The 19,394-nt window shown below is 46.9% G+C and overlaps 1 protein-coding gene across 7 annotated transcripts in view; it reads right to left on the reverse strand.

The window, feature by feature from the left end:
- Rgs6 (regulator of G protein signaling 6) overlaps window positions 1-19,394 on the reverse strand; it is a 533,969-nt gene that overhangs the window by 22,980 nt on the left and 491,595 nt on the right. For all 7 annotated transcript variants that reach the window (XM_048449096.3, XM_085697415.2, XM_085697420.2 and 4 more), the window contains one exon: window positions 16,530-16,716. In XM_048449096.3, the coding sequence (XP_048305053.1) occupies window positions 16,530-16,716 (187 nt within the window). The remainder of the gene's footprint in view (window positions 1-16,529; window positions 16,717-19,394) is intronic.

Consider the following 19,394-nt stretch of genomic DNA (forward strand, 5'->3'; position numbering starts at 1 on the left):
GTGGTGATGGGTGGTTCTGTATCTTGGCACATCTGCACAGGTGTGCCAAGCTGTGAAGAAGGAAGCACACACATACGTGAGTGCAAATACAACCGGCAAACCTGAACAAAATCCGTGGATGGCAGTGCCATCATTACAATAAGTTACAATAATAACTCTACTCCAGTTTTGCAAGATGTTGCCATTGGGGAGTTGGATGAATGGTCCATCTCTGTATTCTTTAACAACTTTCCGGGAGGCTGCAAGTTTCTCTAAATAAAAAGCACAGCTTCAAAAAGGAGTCTAGAGGGTCTGAGGAGACGGTCCAGTGGATAAGAGCTCACACACAGTGTGCAAACATCAAGACCTGAGTTTGAACTTCCAGCACCCATGTAAAGAGCTGGGCATGGCTGTGTGGGTACCTACAAACCCAGTGCAGTAGGGGGCAGGGATGGGTGGGTTGGATCTCTGGGGTTTGCTGGCTCCAGCCCAGTATCAGTGAGACTCTGTCTCAAGGAAATAAAATGGAGACTTAATAGAGCAGGATATTGGGCATCCTCCTGTGGCTTGTATGTGTATACACAGGACATGCATGTGCACGCACACACACAATAATATAATTGAATTGGCCTGTGTACATTAGGGCCATCATCTTGGTCTGGAAGGCGACGCTTCACGACTGGCTCATGGAGCACCTGGGCACAGAGGCCAGGCCTAAGGGTGGCATCTAGGAGGAGGCTGCTGCTATTGCTGCATCTCCAAGGCTCTGAGAAGACCCACACTTTTGGTCCAGCATATGACCTCTGGCTTGCAACTAACTCCTCCAGGCACACGTTCTGTCTCACAGTCTATTCTTCTCAAAGGCAGACAGTCCTGGCCCGCAAACAGAGAGGCATGGAGGAAGGATGGTTTGTCTACGGAGGCAAGCCTGTCTGGCCCAAGAGCAGTGCTATAGGGAGGGAGAGTAGGCCATTCGAGATGGTGGGGTATCAGTTGGCAGCTGGCCTGGTAAAGGAAGCCTTGTCCCTTATAGTCCCTTCAGAAAACTGGGCAAAGGCCTCAGTGCCAAAGGGAATGGAGGCCTGGTCAGTGAGGAGAGACAGCCCAGCTGGAAGTCAGGGCTTACCCCTGGGAGCCTCTTTCTGGCTTCTCTTCCCAGGGGACACCATGTATGGAGGAAGCGGAGACCTCACATCTGTTTGGGAGGTCACATTGTTATCTTCATTTTCATTTAATTTTTATATGTATTAGTGTTTTGCCTACATGTACGTCTGTGTACCATGAGCATGCAGTGCCTGCAGATGCCAGAAGAGGGCATCAGATTCCCAGGAACTGACAGTTGTGGGTAGCCTTGTGGGTAGTGGGATTCAAACCCAGGTTCTCAAGAAAAGTATCCAGTTCTCTCTTTCTATCCCTGAGGATTGGGATAGGGTGGGGGACTGCAGGAGTTTTTAGGGGGTGGGGGTGGTTGTGGCCTGGCTAGGGAATTCTGGAACAATGGCCAGACTGTGCCAAGATGTCTCCCTACCCAGCATAAAAGGCACATAGCCAAGACCCAGAATTAATCAAGGTGCCTGTCAGTTTATGAACAGATAAAGGACATGTGGGAAATGTATTTTACACAGACACACACACACACACACACACACACACACACACACACACAATGGGATAGTTCTTAGCCTTGAGAAGGAAAGCTGTCCTTTACTATGGTGTAGATGAACCTAGGTGAAATGCAACAAGTCAGGCACAGAATAACAAATTCTCTGACTCTTCTTACACGGGAAAGCTAACATCAGACTCACAAAAGCAGAGAGAGGGTGATGGCTGCCAGGGACTGAGGAGTGCAGGGGAGGGAGCTGGGGGATGCTGGCCACAGGAGACACACTTCCTTTAGACAGGATGGATAAGTTCAGCATATCTAGAGTACACCGTGGCTGACTACTGTTCATCACAGTATCTGGTCATTGCGAAATTTTGATTTAAAGTTTTCTAACTTAAAAAAAAAGCAAAAAAAAAAAAAGGCGTGTGGAGTGATAGCCACATAATTACTTGATTTAGACATTTCAGTGTATGCACATGTTAAAACATGATTACATCATGAAAACAGATGATGTTTTACTTGTCAGTTATAAATAATGAGAAACAAAAATGAAAATGAAACAGAAGAAATGCATTGGCTATGCCAGGAACCTCTGCAGCCCAACCCCAGCGGAGCCCCAAAGGGTCCTGGGATCAGCTTCATTCTTCCTAAGATGCCCCATAGTTACAAAAGTTGGGTGGCCATATCACAGACACTGAGAGAAATAATTAATAAATGGAACCTCCGGAAACTGAAAAGCTTCTGTAAAACAAAGGATACAGTCAACAAGACAAAACGGCAACCTACAGAATGGGAAAAGATCTCCACCAACCCCACAGCAGACAGAAGTCTGATCTCTAAAATATACAAAGAACTCAAGAAATTAGACACCAAAAGAACAAATAATCCAACAAAAAATGGAGTACAGACCTAAACAGAGAACTCTCAACAGAGGAATCTTAAAATGGCTGAAAGACACTTACGCAAATGTTCAACATCCTTAGCCATCAGAGAAATGCAAATCAAAACAACTTTGAGATTCCATGTTACACCTGTAAGAATGACCAAGATCAAAAACACTGATGACAGCCTATGCTGGAGAGAATGTGGGGCAAAGGGAACACTCCTTCATTGCTGGTGGGAGTGCAAACTGGTACAACCCCTCTGGATGTCAGTGTGGCGATTTCTCAGAAAATTAGGCAACAACCTTCCTCAAGATTCAGTAATACCACTCTTGGGTATATACCCAAAGGGTGCTCAATCCTATCACAAGGACATGTGCTCAACTATGTTCATAGCAACTTTGTTTGTCATAGCCAGAACCTGGAAACAACCTAAATGCCCCTCGACCGAAGAAAGGATAAGGAAAATGTGATACATTTACACAATGGAGTACCACACAGCAGAAAAAATAATGACATCTTGATATTTGCAGGCAAATGGATAAAGCTTAAAAACATCATGTTGGGTGGGTTACCAGAAAGACAAATATCATATATATTCACTCATAAGTGGCTTTTCAACATAAAGCAAAGAAAGCCAGCCTACAATTCACAACCCCAGAGAGCCTAGAGAACAATGAGGATCCTAAGAGAGACAGACATGGATCTAATCTACATGGGAAGTAGAAAAAGACAAGATCTCCTGGGTAAATTGGGAGCATGGGGACCATGGGAGAGGGGTGAAGAGAAGGGAGGGGAACAGAAAAAAAATTTACAAATCAATAAAAATAAATAAAAAATAAAAAGTTGGGTGGCATCCTCACTAGTGGAAAGGGACAGGCAGAGAATGCAGGGGGATTAGGGACTGCTTTGGAGACTGTGTTCTCAGTGAACAACCTTAATGTGAAATGTTTTGCGGAAAACCTCACAGAAATATCCAGCCCCCTCAACACACACCAGTTTAAGTCCCTGGATGATGGGGACAGCGTGTCTTCATCTTTTAGAGAGGTATCCTGTTCGTCACAGGGTCAAACATTTAGTTGGGTTTACACCCTGCTGTAATGGGTGGTTTGACTGTTGCTTAAGCCTGCTCCCCCAAGCTCAGAACCCAGTTAGTGCCTGCAAGAAGGCTGGGTTCTGTCTCCCTCTCTCTCACCCCCTCTCGCATCATGAGCTCTCTCCTCACACATGCTCCCTGCCATATTGAGACACAGCAGGAAGGCCCTCACCAGAGCCCCAACAGATAGGGTTGCCTGATCTTAGAATTTCAGGCTTCAAAACTGAATCAAATACATTTTTTTCTGCTCCGCGACACACGCGTCCTTGAGTAGTTTGTTATAGAAACAGAATACACGCTAATGCAGGGTTTTCTGGTTCACTAAAATGCTTTGCTTGAGTTTAATGTTCAATGTGGCTTTAATTTATGACTGGCCTAAGCAACTACTTACTTGCTGTGTCTGGGAGGAGAGGATCATTTCCCCATGAATGGCTGTGAATCTCTGAACCTCTTAGCACAAATACCCTTCTCTGCCCCAGAACCTGAATCCGGGGTATCAATGGTCTTGGCTTTCATTCGATATCTCTAAATTGCTCTACCATTACAATCGTAGGTGCAAATATTAACTCTGAGTAAAGATGACTTACTGTCTTTTTTCTTTCTTTCTTTTTTTTTTAATCAAGTATCATCTCTGTCTGGCTAACAGAGCCGGTGGCTCCTGAGTCATCGGCAAAGGCCTGTCCCAAGATCTGGACCCTCTCCAAAGCTCTTAAACAATGCATCTCTGCTGCTGTTTCTGGCTTCTTCTGAGAATCTAAATGCTGAGGACATGCTTCACAACCCTTTGCTCCCCGCAAGGTAGGAGGAGGCCTCTCCTTCTGGCCTCAGCCACAGACCCAGATCTGCTTAATTCCTATTACCTCAATGCAGCCAGGAAAAACCTGGGTTCATTAACTGACCTTGTCACCTGAAACAGAGCCAGAAAAGGAAGGTGTTTAAGCATTTAATCACGGCTTCGTTCACCAGATATTTATTGAGCATCTAGTAGACCCCAGGCACTGAGTCTGACTGTGAGGTTATAGTCTGACTAAGACAAAGAGAACTTTGCTATCACAGAGCTTACAAGAGGACTCTCCACCAAGACGCACATAGCCATTTGAGCAGAGGTCTGCAAAGGTGTCCAAGTACAGCCACTATGCTTGGATGTGGCTGGGGCTGACTGGAAAATGACTCACCAAGGTAGGAGGGTCTGAGCAGACGCTGAGAAGGTGAGTCTTAGCTCTATAGGAGCCAAGGGGAGGGGATAGAGCTGGTCCGGAATGATCCCACAGAGCAGGCAGACAGTGGGCTATGGCTCACTCTCCAGAGTGTGGACTACACTGTTACCTTCCCTAAGTGGCCAACTCCAAAGTCACACACCCAGGCAAGGGCAGTGTGAGGGAAAGTAGGCAATGTAAGCACAGATTGCTGGAGGGTAGCTGCCATGGGCTTGCTCCCTCTTATACCTTTTTTTTGAAAGTAATTTTATTAAATTATAAAACCTCTTATACCTTTTTACTAGCATTATGAAGCCTCAAATGACCCTACATGGGTACGGGGAGAGAGAGAGAGAGAGAGAGAGAGAGAGAGAGAGAGAGAGAGAGAGAGAGAGAGAAGAAAGAGAGAGAGAGAAGTAGCCCTAGCATCCTAGCATTCAGGTCTGACAAAACCAGGCTTTTGACACTCTGCAGGTCTCCCAGCCCCCCTATGGGGGCCATAGTGCCAGCTTCCCTCTGGCCTGAGCCTGGCTTTCCCACAGCCTAGGGATTCGGTGACTCCCTTGTCCTGTTCCTCCTCCCCCAAACAAAGAAATGTTGCCTTTGATGTCAGGAAAATGTGTTCCTTCCAGCTTTGTCTAGGAAACACAAGGACAGTAAACAGGGGGTGGGTGAACCCAGAACTGAGATTTTTCTGGGAATAAGAATTAAGATCAGACTCAGGGTCTCTGGCTATTTCCCAAATGCAATGAGTTTATCACCGCCAGGGACAGCAAGTGGACAAAGCTCTTGGCAGTGACCTCTGCTGATTTATGAAGGGTTCTGGTGTGTTTTCCCCTGCTCTGCCAACAACCGGTCCTGAGGGAAATGTATATCTACCTCCGCAAAGTGCGAGAAAGCCACTGGTGAGTCAGCCAGATCCTGGGTGCGGAAACAGGGGCTGGAGAAAAAAAAAATTTCCTTTCTTCTTTTCCTCTTTTTGCCTTCTGTCTGGCCCTCACTCCCCTCTTCTTTCCCTTGTACTTATCAGCTATCTGCCCCCTCCCTCCACCTCCCCAGGGCCATACCTTCCCCAGGCTCACCTCCTAAAAGGAGGACAAAAATGGCTCTGTTTGTCTTAAGAAACCAGTACTTTAGGACCTGAACCACACGGGTGTGTTAGCCACACACTTCCCAGTGCTGGGAAGGACTCAATACCCTCTGATGAAATGTATCCCCTTCATTTTCCCTCCCTGGGCCTGGCTCATCTGTAGATGGGTCCTCTACTTGCTTGGAGGATGGCTGAGGTCAGTAAGAGTCTAGGAAACATGTAGGAGCCAGGGTGAGCAAGCAAACCACGCTGTCTCCAGACCACACCTGCTCCAAATCAATATTTTGCTATGCTGGCCTTCATTTGGAAATGTCCTTTCTTTTTAGACAAAACACTGAACTTCTGGTGAGACGGCTGTGTGTGTGTGTGTGTGGTGGGGGGGCTGGTATTCACATGAATGTCTGAGGCCCTGGGCTGCAAGCATGCAGGAGCAGCTGACCCTCTTAAGAATATCGGTATGTGTCTTCCTGGGCTGTGGGCTCCTAAGGCTCACAGACCTCATCTTCCAGCTTCAGAACACCTTCCCGAAGTGGGAGCCACTCAGCGGGGATGTGCATAGCGGCCAAGAGCCCTCCTTGTGATTTTTCAAGTGTCCTATTTTTCTTTCTGCAGGTGTCTGTGCCTCATTGTGGCCCTCCATTCCTAAGTTTCCTGGTGTAATAGCCATGCTTGGGGAACTGTCAGGTCCCTTCAAGAAAAACGAGGGGCAGAATGTGATGTGGAGAGGGGGCCAAAGGAGAGGGAACTGGGCCCGGAGCCAGAGGCTTGGATTCAAGTCCCCACTTGGCCCGTTTCTAGGCCTGCCAATCATACTTTCAGTGCTGAAATAGAAGGAAAGGCACTACAAAATGATTATACATGTCAAGTAATAATGATAACCTTATGTTATGATTGTGTGTGTGAGAGGCGGCGTGGATGAAGCAGAAGGGGGAAGATTACAGAGAGAAGCAGTGGTTTGGAGCAAAGAGGACCGGGGAACGGAATTCAACTGCACTTTGTGCTGCTGATCTGAAATAGTAGTGAAACAGCCCCATTTTACAGACAAGGCTGCTGAAATTACACCAGGCAGGATGTCTCGTTCACTGTTGGCAGAGAGCATTTGAACCCAGAGGCCACGCTCCTCCCACCTTGGCAAGCTTGTTTTCCAGGCTTTTTCCTTTTCATAGGTTATAGCCTAAAGGGAACCAGTGTCTCTTGACTGGGATACAGCGCGCCCTTCCACGTGTAGGTGCAGGGGTGGCGGAGCTTCCTCCTCAAGTCTTAACTCTGGGTCTGTCTAATGCTAGGCATTGCCCCTTCTCACCATTCCCTGGTGAGAACCATCCACCACCACCACTGTTAGCAATGGAAATGGCAAAGGCCCAGGCTCTGGTGTCTCAGAGAGGAGCAGATCGCAAGCAACTTGGCTTGGAAACGTACGTCTGGGCCTTTGAGCCTCATCTTTCTAGAGACTCTTAACTGTCTTTAGCCAAAGATCTTTAAGTCTTGGGCTTGGTCAGCTGAATCCTAAGGAAAATTAAATTCTTTCAACATGGATCTTACAGGACAGGCCACAGGGAAGTCTGTCATCACAGTTCAGCGTCTACTCAGCGAGCAAAGAGAACAGGAGCCACGGCATTGGATCGCAATGAGCAAAGATTAATCAGGCCAGCTCGGTGATTGTTTAGCTGCTTCTTGCAGCACTGGGGACTGAACCCTGGGCCTCCCACATACTTTCTAGGCAAATTCTCTACCCGTAAGCTACATTCATAGGCCCAGGGATGCCTCTCTGGATGACTGTTTTAGGGATCTTCAATGAGAAGCCTCCATTTGGATTTCTTGGGCTTTCTAAGAAGACAGGGGATGGGGGAGGGAGACAGCAGGAGGTGGTGGTTGTTTCTGTATAAGGGATCATTTGAAAGTCATATATGAATGTGACAAAAATGATTCCTTGCATTTATCCTGCATGATCTCTCACAGATACAACTTAACTGACCCAAGGCACAGGATTTTAATGCTGTTCTATCTCTACTATGTGATAAGGGCAACAAAGAGCTTCAAATATCCCCTCCCACCTCCCACATATTGACATAAAAGCCTGTTTCTCCTTCCCTCTTAAAGGGTTTGGTACTAAAAATCTCTGCTCAGAATTAGCAACATAGAAACTCCAGAGTTTAATTCTCTGATCCCTTCTCTCCAGGAACTCCTGATAATAAACAGAATCATCTCACAAACAACTGATTTGTTCTTTGCAGACTCATCCCTCCCTCTGCTGCTTGTCACCCTAAAATAACACCACCCACAGAATCCAGTGAGTAACCTCTGAAGCAAGCTGTCACGGGATTCCCTAGTGATTGTATACGGTGGACCGGGGTGTGCTCTCTAACAGAGCGTGTGCACCAGAAAACAGGCCCACAGCACCCCCACAACAAGGCCGGACAGCTTTCCCCAGGCTCAGAGGACTGCTTAGGGCACACGTGAAATCTCACTTCCCTATTACACTTTGGCTTTCAAGCAAAGCAAAGGCTAGACGCCTTGCGTTCCTCCACCAAACTGATCTTAAACATCTAAGTTCACATACTCACAGACACTTTTGGCAAGAGGCTTCCTGTCGGCTCATGGTGGGGGTGGATTTGATGGTGTCTGTTTATCACCCAGACCTCATCCTGGTCTTGAAATCTTCAACTAGTCCATGAATGAATGCGGACTTCAGAGAGTTCTGGTCACGTAGATTGGGGGCTGTTTCCAGGAAGGGACCTGCCTATGCAGCTGCAGATTTCCAGTGCCTCGAACATCTGGCACATAGCGAATATTCCAAGTTTTGCTGACCGTAAAATTAGATACGTAATTTAGCTGGTCCTTATTGATTACTATGGTTGTTCCTCAAGTCCCTTTGAAGCTGAAAGCTAGGTGACAAATTGCCCCCTCCCCTTTGCCATAGTAGACACAACTAAGAATACACGACTCAAGGACATTGGTTGGTTTGTCCGCTCGTTTGTGGGGGCAGGGTCTTGCTATGGATCCCTGGCTGCTCTGGAACTTGCTATGTTTATTAGAGTCAGACTTGAAGTGGTTTCCTTGCCTCTGATGACAGGCAGGAGCCACTATAACCAGCAAAGACATTCGCTTCTGGAATACTTGAATCCCCATACAGAGTGCAGTTAGGCCCTTACAAAAGGCCAAGGAAACGGATTCCTGCTTCCATCAAAGGTCCAGACACTCCAGGTGCAGGGTGGGGAAGGGAGTCTCAGAACTAACATAGGTCAGGGAGGCAGTGGAGCCTGGACAGTTAAGAAGGCAAGGTAGGGATGTACACGCCATAAAGCCAATGAGGGAGGTTACACTGCTCGATTCATCTGCCAGTCCGTTTGAAGGACAGGTTTCCAATCCAACCCGATCTCAGTGACCTGTTTGCTCTGTTTGTAAAGAATGGTGGGTGGCGAGGCAAGCTCTGTCTTACAGTGACGAGCCACTCAGGCCTCCCGTTTCCTGTGTAATTTCCTCACAGAGGTCACCCACACAGGCCAAGGTTGTCCAACTCAAATGGAGGATGGATGGTCACAAAATCAATAGAAGGCGAATAGACAAATGATCGAATGACCTAGAAACACAGTCCTTGAACCATCCTTGGTTTCTCTGTGGCTTTAAAAACAAGCTACACAGCCACCAGGCTGGTCACTGGACCCCTAATGTCTTTCAGAGCCCACAGGGGCTCACAAGACAAATGCACTCTGGGGACATTTGTTAGGGGTCTATACTTCGCCTGACTTAATGCCCCCTAAACCTGCTAGCGAGGCATTTAGGTTAATAGCAATCCCCAAGCTTCAGATCTCTGTCCAACCCCAGCCTTTGGATTGCAGCCATCTGATTTATCCTTTCCAGTGCTTACTGGGATGAGTGCTCTAGGGCGAGCATGTTCAAGTACTGTCCAGGGACACTCAAGGACCCTCATAGTTTGGTTTCTTTGTTTTATTAAAACAGAGGGTCATTATATAGCCCAGGTTAGGCTACATCTCCCAGGCTGGCTTTGAACTCACTGCAGTCTTTCTGCCTCAAACTCCCAAGGGACTATAGGTGTGAGCTACTACGATGTCCAGCCTGTATGTGGGAGAGCAGTCTTATTGATAGAATTACCTTGCTTTATTTTGAGACAGTGTTTCACAATGGAGCCTGCCCCGGCCTCCCAGCTCTTTGTGTAGCCAAAGCTGAGCTTGAACTCACAGAGAACTTCCTGTCTCTACTTCCCCAGTGTTGGGATTAAAGGAATGTGCGCCACTGTGCCTTTGATTTCAGTTTGGATTTATAAGGCCCCAGGAAATGCTAAAGTCATTATAATCTGTGAGATCACACTTACAAATCAATAGCATTTACAATCTTCTCAAAGAATTTTCAGAACTTTAGTTCCTCTGATTTTTCTAAACTCCTACATAGTAGGTTCTGGAAAGACCTCAGGGTGAGTAAGGAACAGGGTAAGTTCACTGATACCCTGTAGGTAAGAGTAGAAAAATCCAGCCCTTAAAAAACGATCCATGGCCCATTGACACCACCCTACCCCCTGCCAAGTCTATGAAATCTGAACAACACAGAAAACGGCTGAGGGGTATAGCCACAGCCCACGGGTCATGACAGAAGGTTTGGTCTCAGCCTGAATTGTCAAAAGAACCAAATGGACCACTGAATTGTCAAAATAACCAAATGGACCAGCAAATGCTAGGCCTGTACTGGTAGAGTGTGTCTAGTGAAATGCTCCCTGGAAGCAAGCATAGGCGATAAACCTTACTCTACTGCACATGAGCAGTAGAAACCCAGAGAGGCCGCAGCCACACATGTCTCTGTTCGCCCTGCCTGCTCGCTGGTCACCAGCAGTGGGCATTTGCTTTCGTTTTCATAGGTTACTGTCTTAGGACTAACTGTGGTAGCCTGACAGAGTTCTGATCTCAAAGCAGAGTATTTCTAAGGGTGTAGGAGGTCATTATCCCCACTTAGCAGATGGGTAAACCAAGCGAGGAAAGAAGCGCGAAGGCATTAAATACACAAGCCTACAAAACGTATAGGGTAGACACAGGATCGGGCCTGCGCCCTGGCCTCTGGAGACTCAAGTTCCTCCCAGTCTCAGGGGACCAGATAAACCCTCAGCACTAATATGCCAAGCCAGGAAGGGCTCAGCTGCAGACTCCTGGTCAGCAGACTGGGAGAGATCGCTCATAGTCTTTGTGAGTCATGGGTTGTTAAGGGGTTTTACGTCCTTTCTGTCTCTGGAAGCTTTGACACGGTAACCCTCTGCTTGGTGCAGGTGACTGGGCTGGCTAGGAAGGGGAAGCTGCGGCTGTCACCGGGAGGGCGTGGCCTGTTTATGTGCACATTACGCTGACACAGAAATGTCCTTAGAGATTAATCACAGTGTCGCTGCGATCAAACCAGCGATCAATCCCATAAACCTCCAGTTTATACTATCTAGTCGTTCTCATGACAAGTTTAGTTTTTTAAACTGCTCTCTCGTTTAATGTAAAAGACAGAGTTACCCGAGTTTCATAATCACCCTGTTATGGCCTAAGTTTATATCCCTCCAAAATGCATGCCTTTGCGCACAATGGTGCTGGATGAAGGTTTGGTCTTGGGGACACAACGATATTTGGATGGGGTCATGGGAGTGGAGCCCCCTGATGGGGTTGGGGTTCTTAGGAAGCAAAGAGACCAAAGAGCTTTCTCCGCTTGCACATAATGACCCAGCACGAAGGCAGCTGTCCAGGAGCTGGGACAGGGTCAGCACCAAGAAACCCGCAAGCCCTTCAATCCCCGAGTTAGCTCAGGACCGAGATGAGCAAATGCTCCCATAAGTCACCCAGCCTGAGCAGACCCAACACAGTGAAGTGCAGGTGTCTCCTTCACGATGGCGGATGGCTCTGAGGGATAATTTGATTTATAGTTTTTCAACTTCAAAGTTGTGTAAAAGCTACATGGATGTCATATAAACTATATGCTGAGCTTTGATTTTTCTCCCAGGCTGGCTAGGTGGCAAGCAGCCCCTCCTAATGCTGGGGAGCAAGGGTACAAACTATAGTATAGCTCAGCCACAGGAGCCCAAGAGAGAAAAACCGAATGTGTATGTTCCCCAGTGTTCTCCGTGCCTCCACGGCGCTCAACCGGACACTGGGTCAGTGAATGCATTAAATTAATCTTTTGAAATAATGGTATTTTCAGCTTAACCATGAATGAACTGTAGTGTAACACATAGTAAATCAAGGAACATCTGGATACTGAGAGCCGGGTTATCTCTCTGTGCTTCCATATGAAATTTTGACAAACGTGTTCGGCATAAAAGACCAAAACACATTAATGATGCTAGGAAAACAAAGTAGTAAATGCTTTCCCTTTATTGCTGTGGGCCGGTCACTGTGGTCACCTGTCTCTTTCTATTTCGCCACCTCTCACCGGAGGTGAGAAGTTCTGCTATATCTCTGCTCTGTGGGAGAGGGAAGGAAGACTTAGGGAATTTGGGTGCCTTAGTTACTGTTTCTATTGCTGTGGTAAAACACTGTGACTGAAATAACTTGGGCAGGAAAGGGTTTCCTTCACCTTACAACTCCCAGGTCATACCCCATCACTGAAGGGAGCCAGGGCAGGAACTCAAGGCAAGAACCTGGAGGTGGGAAATGAAGCCCACACAATGGAGCTGTGTGGTTTACTGGTTTACTACTTCCTCATATACTCCAGGATCATCTGCCTCTGATGATCCCACCCACAAGGGGCTAGGTCCTCCCACATCAATCACGATTAAAAAAAAATGCTCCACAAGTCTGTCTGGTAGCGTGTTTTCTCACTTGTGGTTCCCTCTTCCCAATGATTCTAGCTTGTGTCAAGTTGGCATAAAACTAACTAGGGCATCAGGTGGCATTCCCAAAGTCAGGCTGCTAGGGAGACCGTGTATTTGCATGGGAAACACATTTAAGGAGCAACAGGGAAGAGGCTAGGAATGAGAACCGGCATAGGAAGGGAGCTTTATTTAAATTTATAGAAGTTAGGTCTTGATACATTTTCCTGTCTAGTCTACTTCACAGGCTTGCCTTGGATATAACACATTTGAAAAATCACGTAGACCTGTACTAGTGAAGCCTGGGTATTCAATATCTTATCAAGGCACAATGTATTATTTTTCAAGTTCTCTCATTAAATCTACTTTGAATAAAGAAGAGTCCAAGCATCCGGGAGGGGAAGACTGGTTGAGCAAACAAACTACGGCACCTCCATATCAAGGAATACTACGCAAAAGTAAAGAGTCAGGCAGATCACATTGTCTGGCCCTCAGACTGCTCTGTGGAAATGTAGCAGGAAGCAGATGAGCAATTACACGTCATCTGTGAGGTCCTTGAGGGCCAGACTCTGAGCAGAGGAGGGAGGGAAGGAGGTAAGCAGGGAGGGCTTGAGGAGAAGCCCCCTGCAATTCTAAATTCAATGAAAATGTCAGCATGAATTCATAATCTCTCTTTCTGCACACGCTCACACACACGTGTGAGGTGGTGGGGGCTGGTCTCAAACTCGGACCTAGCTCCCTGTCTCAGTCTCCCAATTGCTGGAAGTATACTCTTGCCCAGCTGAATGTATCCTTATTGCAGATTACATTTCTTAGCTCTGTCCACTAAAAATACTGAGAAAAGACCAACAACCTAGCACCCATGAGCACTAAGTGTTCACAACGTGGCCCCTAGAAACCATTTGCCACTAAGAAGAATTGGGGGTCCTTAGAGACAAGGCTTTCTCCAGGTCTAGGACAGTGCACAGAACCGTGGAGGCATCATGCTATTTGGATAACATTAAAGATTAATGGGGTCACATCAGAAGGAATCAACTGGCTAGAGATTCTAAAACCCAGCATCAATAAAAAATTCAGTAAAATAGATCATAAAACATATCAAAAGTGTTTAAATTCATGAGTTTAAAAGACACTGAAAACAAACAGAACTCCAGTCAGCCACCAAATGAAGATACCAAGCCACTCTTGTTTGAAACTAGCAACGAAGAGAATCAAACATTCCGCTCTTCTTACATGAACGGTGATACTAACTAGTTAATTAACTAGGAGCTGAGAGGGCTGCCTCCTTTTGGAAGCTGTGCAGCTCATCAACAAGGAGAGAAAGATAATAAGAACATCACCATTTCACAACCCTAAATATCTTCCGCCACAAACCACGCAAAGTGGCTGAAATCACATACACACATATACAAAGTGGCTAAAAATCACATACATACACAAGACAGGAGACATTATGACTTTCCTCCTGACAAGACAGCACAATGAAGTCCACAAAAGTCAAAGCTAAATCTAGTTAAATATAAAAATCAAACACCCAATTGATAGGAAATATTGGGTGACAGAGGAACATGTGTAGCATGCAGGGCTGTCACCAGAAAGATCCAGGCGGGAACCCTTCATAGAATAGAACATCTAACTTCATCCAATATGCACAGGGGTGGGAGGAGAAAGGGAGAGAAAGATGAAGTATAGTTAAAGAATGCCCTTGTTGGTCTACAGTACTGTGCAGCCCTTGTGCAGAATCTGATTTTTAGATGGTGTTTTAGAAATCATGTATGGGACTATTAGAAGTTCATACACTTGTCTGCTGTGGGATAATGCTCTTGTCCACTGTAAAGATTTGTCACTTGTATTGGTTTAATAAAATGCTGATTGGCCAGTAGCCAGGCAGGAAGTATAGGCAGGGCAACCAGACTAGGAGAATTCTGGGAACGGGAAAGGCAGAGACACAGAGGAAGCAGGATGAGAATGTCTTACTGAGAAAAGGTACCAAGCCATGTGGCTAAACAAAGATAAGAATTATGGGTTGATTTAAGTTGTAAGAGCTAGTTAATAATAAGTCTGAGATAATAGGCCAAACAGTTTATAATCAATATAAGTCTTTGTGTGTTTCTTTGGGACTGAACGACTGCGGGACCAGGTAGGAGAGAAACTTCTGTCAACACCTGCCTGATGGCATTAAGGAGTTATTGACATTTTATTAAATTATGGTAATGGTAGTGTGGCAACTTTAAAGCAAAAAGGACATTCCCCCTCCAAGCAGCCGGTTAACATGCAGGTGGGAACACAGCTCAAAGGAGGTCACGTACTGATGGCTGTTGTGGTTGAATGAAGGTTCATAAAGGTTTGTGTTTCCGCTCCTTGCCAGCTTTGTGTTCAAGAGTTCCCATGAGAAAACGCTAAAGAAAACCCTTCCTGTGGGGTGCTTGGAGAGATACCCAGACTGGGAGCATCATGGCTTGACATCAGCATCTCTTTCTGAAGTTTTGACCTTATAACCTCACAAGGGCTTCCGTGTTTCAGGCCATGTGCGCAGGGGGTTCCCAGAGAACTTCCACATCCCCCTCCTTTCTGAGTCACGTCAGTATTGTCCCCGAGAGCATACACATATACAAAACTGGCGGGGGGAAGCGCCCTCATGATTTAGGGATTTGACTCCAAAGCTACAAAGAGCACAAGGGCCTTATGATGTCACAGGGAGGAGACTGAGTGCTTTGGAAGCAAAGCTGCCCAGCACAGGCATCCCATGGATTCATGATGGAGGAGCGAAAGGGTACGTGACAGCTGTTTTCAGCCTGAGTTCTCAAGCAAATGACAAGGGACACTGGGCATAGCCTCGTGCCATTGTTTGCAGTGGTATAAACTGCATAGACGATCCTAAACGAGTTAGGATGTCATTGGCAGGGCAAGCCTCACGCATTCCCTGCCTACAGCATCAGTGAGCATCCTAACGGGGCCCTGCAGAGTTGAATCCTTCCTGTGGTCATCATTTGACCCCAGAGCCTACTCCTTTGGGGTCTTCTCACACTGCTAAAATGGCCCACTGATTTGTCTGTCTCTCACCTGGCCCTGGGCCTTGCTGAGGACAAGTGGCTTTCATCTGTTCTTTGGGGTGTCTCTCACCAATATCCAGGGCCTGGGATATGGAGCTGCTCGGAATCTACTAACTGGATGGAGGCGGTCACCATGGAAGTAGTGCAATGGGGGCGTGTCAGCTGGACAGGGGTGGGCTTGACTCTTGAGCCAACCGGCTCACAATTCCTACTTTACTGATGTTGCATGGTTTTGAATCTACTCCTGGCCTTGTATAAGAGTTTAGATTTTGTACAATACTTTTTCCCTGGAAAAGATAAAGCAAATAAGAATGGTTCCACAACACACAGTGGTTTGACTTACAATACTTTGATTTTACAACAGCGCCTAACCAATGGGCACTCGGTAGAAGCTCTACTTCTTTCTCTGACTACTGTTGCTTGGTGTGATCTCTTTCTAGACGCTGGGAAGTGAGTGAGCTGAGGCTCCCGGCTAGTCTGTGCTCCTGAGCGAAAGAGCTGGTCCCTCACAGGGTTCTGTATGGTAAACTCTAAGGCCTACTGAGTGCATTTTAAAAGGCTGCTTCAACTTTTTACCAGGATGCAGTCCAGGTTTACCAGGATGCAGTCCAGGTTTACCAGGATTCAGTCCCAGCTAGCATTCTAAGTCTGAGAACGGCAACGTTCTGTTGCAATTTCCCCGTGTACTTTTCTGGAATAGCCGTGACTAGTGGCCTTACTAATAGTAAAAGCTGATATTCTAACTAGTCATAAAACCTCTGACTTGTATCAAAGGGTCGGTCTGTGAAGTGGTTAAGGAACGCCTTATGACAGAAACGATGATTTGGGTGACTGAGCAAACCTGGGCATCTTCAAATGTGTATCTGCTTCCGTCTTTGACATTCTGGCTGGTTCTCTCATAGCTGTGAGAATCCAGGTTGATGGCACTTGGGGCACCTGGAGCTAGAAACTCTTGCCAGATTTCTTCCACCCTCTTGGCCACGTCCTGTAAAGGCTGCTTCTTGAGATCTTGGACAGCCAGCCAGAACCTGGAGTGGAAGCAGAAACACGGTCAGTTCTATTGGGATTCGGTCAGGGATGGCCCCAGAGCTCACGGGCATCCCCATGCCCACCTTGATGCCACGTGGGAGTTCCATGGGGACTGCTCAAAGTGCAGGGCGTATTGTTGAGGGCAGAAAAAAGGCACACGTGAGAAGATGAGCTTCCAGAGACCACAAGAAGTTCTTTACCCTCTAACCTCTGCCTAGAGAGTTTTCAACCCAGCACAACAGCCACACAGGCTAGGGAATTCCTGTTTGGTGTGGAAAGGCTGTCTTGTAGAACGCTAAGCAGCCTCTTACCCCCAGTTCACTAGACATCACCAGCATCCCTTAAGCCGCAGCAACTGACTAGCAAGTTATCTCCGGACGTTACCAAATGTTCCTGAGAGGTACGAATTCTGCCAGGTTGAAAAATCAACTGCTTACCATTGAGGTTTCTAAATAATTTGTGTTCCTTGTCAAATCTGGCTGGGATCATTTGGGGGCAGCAAAATAAGGAAAAGGATCTCGGAGAGGTGACTCAGCAGTCAAAAGCACTCGCTGCTCTTACAGAGGGCCTGGGTTTGGTTCCCAGCATCCACACTGGGCAGCTCACAACTGCCTGTCACTATAGCTCTAGGGATCCAGTTCCTCTTCTGGCCTCCACAGGAAAGTGTGATGCACATACAGATGAATAAAATTAATAAAATAAAAATTTAAAAGGGGCATGCCACAAAAGCACGCAGAACCTTGGAATTATAAAAGATATTTGGTCTGAAAAAAATCGACCATTCATGTTAGAGAGGAACAAATAGGGCCATTCACATTAGTACTGAACACAGTGCTGGGCACTTAGTAGGTATTCAGTACTGAACACAGTACTGGGCACTTAGCAGGTATTCGGTACTGAACACAGTGCTGGGCACTTGGTAGGTATTCAGTACTGAACACAGTGCTGGGCACTTAGTAGGTATTTGGTACTGAACATGGTGCTGGGCACTTAGTAGGTATTCAGTACTCAGCACGGTTCTGGGCACTTAGTAGGCATTCCATAAACAGTTTGGAGAGCGTTCATCTGAAACATAGCTGAAGGGACATCTCTACCAAAGATTCTCTAGGGAGTGCGAGAGAAAAATATCTCCCTGTCCGCGCTTCCCATCACCGTGCCATCACTCCTCAGTGCCTGCCTGTCTGGGAGCAGCTAATGACAAGCCCCACGTGAGCAGCACTGTTCTCGGAGAGCTGCAGTCACCAGAGCCAAAGCAGCTTCCAGGCCCTGAGGAGAGTCCCAGAGCATTCTATCACAGTGACCCAGCGCTGGGTAGCTCATCCTCCCCGGAAAAGGGACCAGGCCGGTGTCCCCAACGAGGTACTGCAGGCTCCATGTTGTATGGGTTGCACAGCCACAAGTAATAATAGAACACATACTTTTGTCAATGAAGGGAGAGGACGAACATAGATGAACCAAAAGGTAGAAAGGACATTCAATCTGCCATAGAATTTAATCCAGAGTAAGATGTACTTGTTATCTGTTACTACTATTATTTTTAAGGGTTAGCCCATTTTCCTGCTGCTCGGGGAATTGGTATTGAAGTCAAATGCGTGGCCCAAAAGTGCCACCCAGTGGCATACTGAAGTACTGCAGCCCCCATTTCCACAAGGAACATTTGGGATCGCGTGCTTGTTTTTAGATAGTCCATCTCATCTAATAATCTCTGGGTCTCTCTTCTTTTCGAGACAGTGTTTCTCTGTGTAGCTAGCCCTGGAACTAAAGAAATTCTTCTCCTTGAACCTGAAGACCAAAGAGGGAAGCGAAAACGAGACCATCCCTCTGTCTGGAGAACAGGGAATTCGGTTCTGTTGTATTGCTGTCTGGAATTGTACCTTTCCAGGTAGTCTTTCATCACCTGGGAAATGGGTACAAAGTGGGTGAAGGGGGTGCAGCAAAATTCTGAATAATTTTCCAGCCAGACTTAACCCCTAGGTGTGGGATAAGTGACGGGCCAGTCAACAGGTCGCAAATCAAGCGTTTAGAATTTCAACTTTCTCCAGCGGTCCAGAAGTGGTCTGGGAAGACGCTGCCAGGCCTCTTGTTAAAGTTCCATATCATTCCCCACCGCTCAATGCCCGCCCTCCTTGGAGCTCATGTCCTTCTGGCCTCTGGGAAGATGAGTCCACAGAGCTTCATGGCACCTACTGGGCCAATATAGAGCAGGGAGTGGCCTCTGCACCGAGGTGCTGGCTATGGACAGCCTTCGGGGTCACCTGTGGGGCCTCGGTGACGTCTCACACACCTAGATCGTAAGCCGGTAATGTTTTCTTTTCTTTTTTTTTTTTTTCTGCCTCCTCCCTCTGTGTGACCTGCGAAGTCACACTCTGCCATCTCTGTCCCTTGCTAGTGTAGTCTGCTGTATGGGAGCCAGGGAGAAAGGCATGGGAAAGCCCCAGGATCTCTAAGTGTCTGATCTTGGCGGCAGGCTCCCGGTGGTTCCAGGGAGCTTCAGGATCCCTTTACAAAAGGACCTAAGGGGCACTGCACGGCAAGTCCTTAATCTGAGTGCACAGGAGCAGTGTGGACGCCGGAGCAAATTTCAGACTCAAACTGAACACATCTTTACATCAAAACAAAACAAAATAAAAGCAAAAGGTTTCTTCCTTCAATTAAAGCTGGGAACTTTTGTTTTAAA

The sequence above is a fragment of the Myodes glareolus genome, chromosome 11 (assembly GCF_982192425.1).
Source record: "Myodes glareolus chromosome 11, mMyoGla1.1, whole genome shotgun sequence".
NCBI lineage: Eukaryota > Metazoa > Chordata > Mammalia > Rodentia > Cricetidae > Myodes > Myodes glareolus.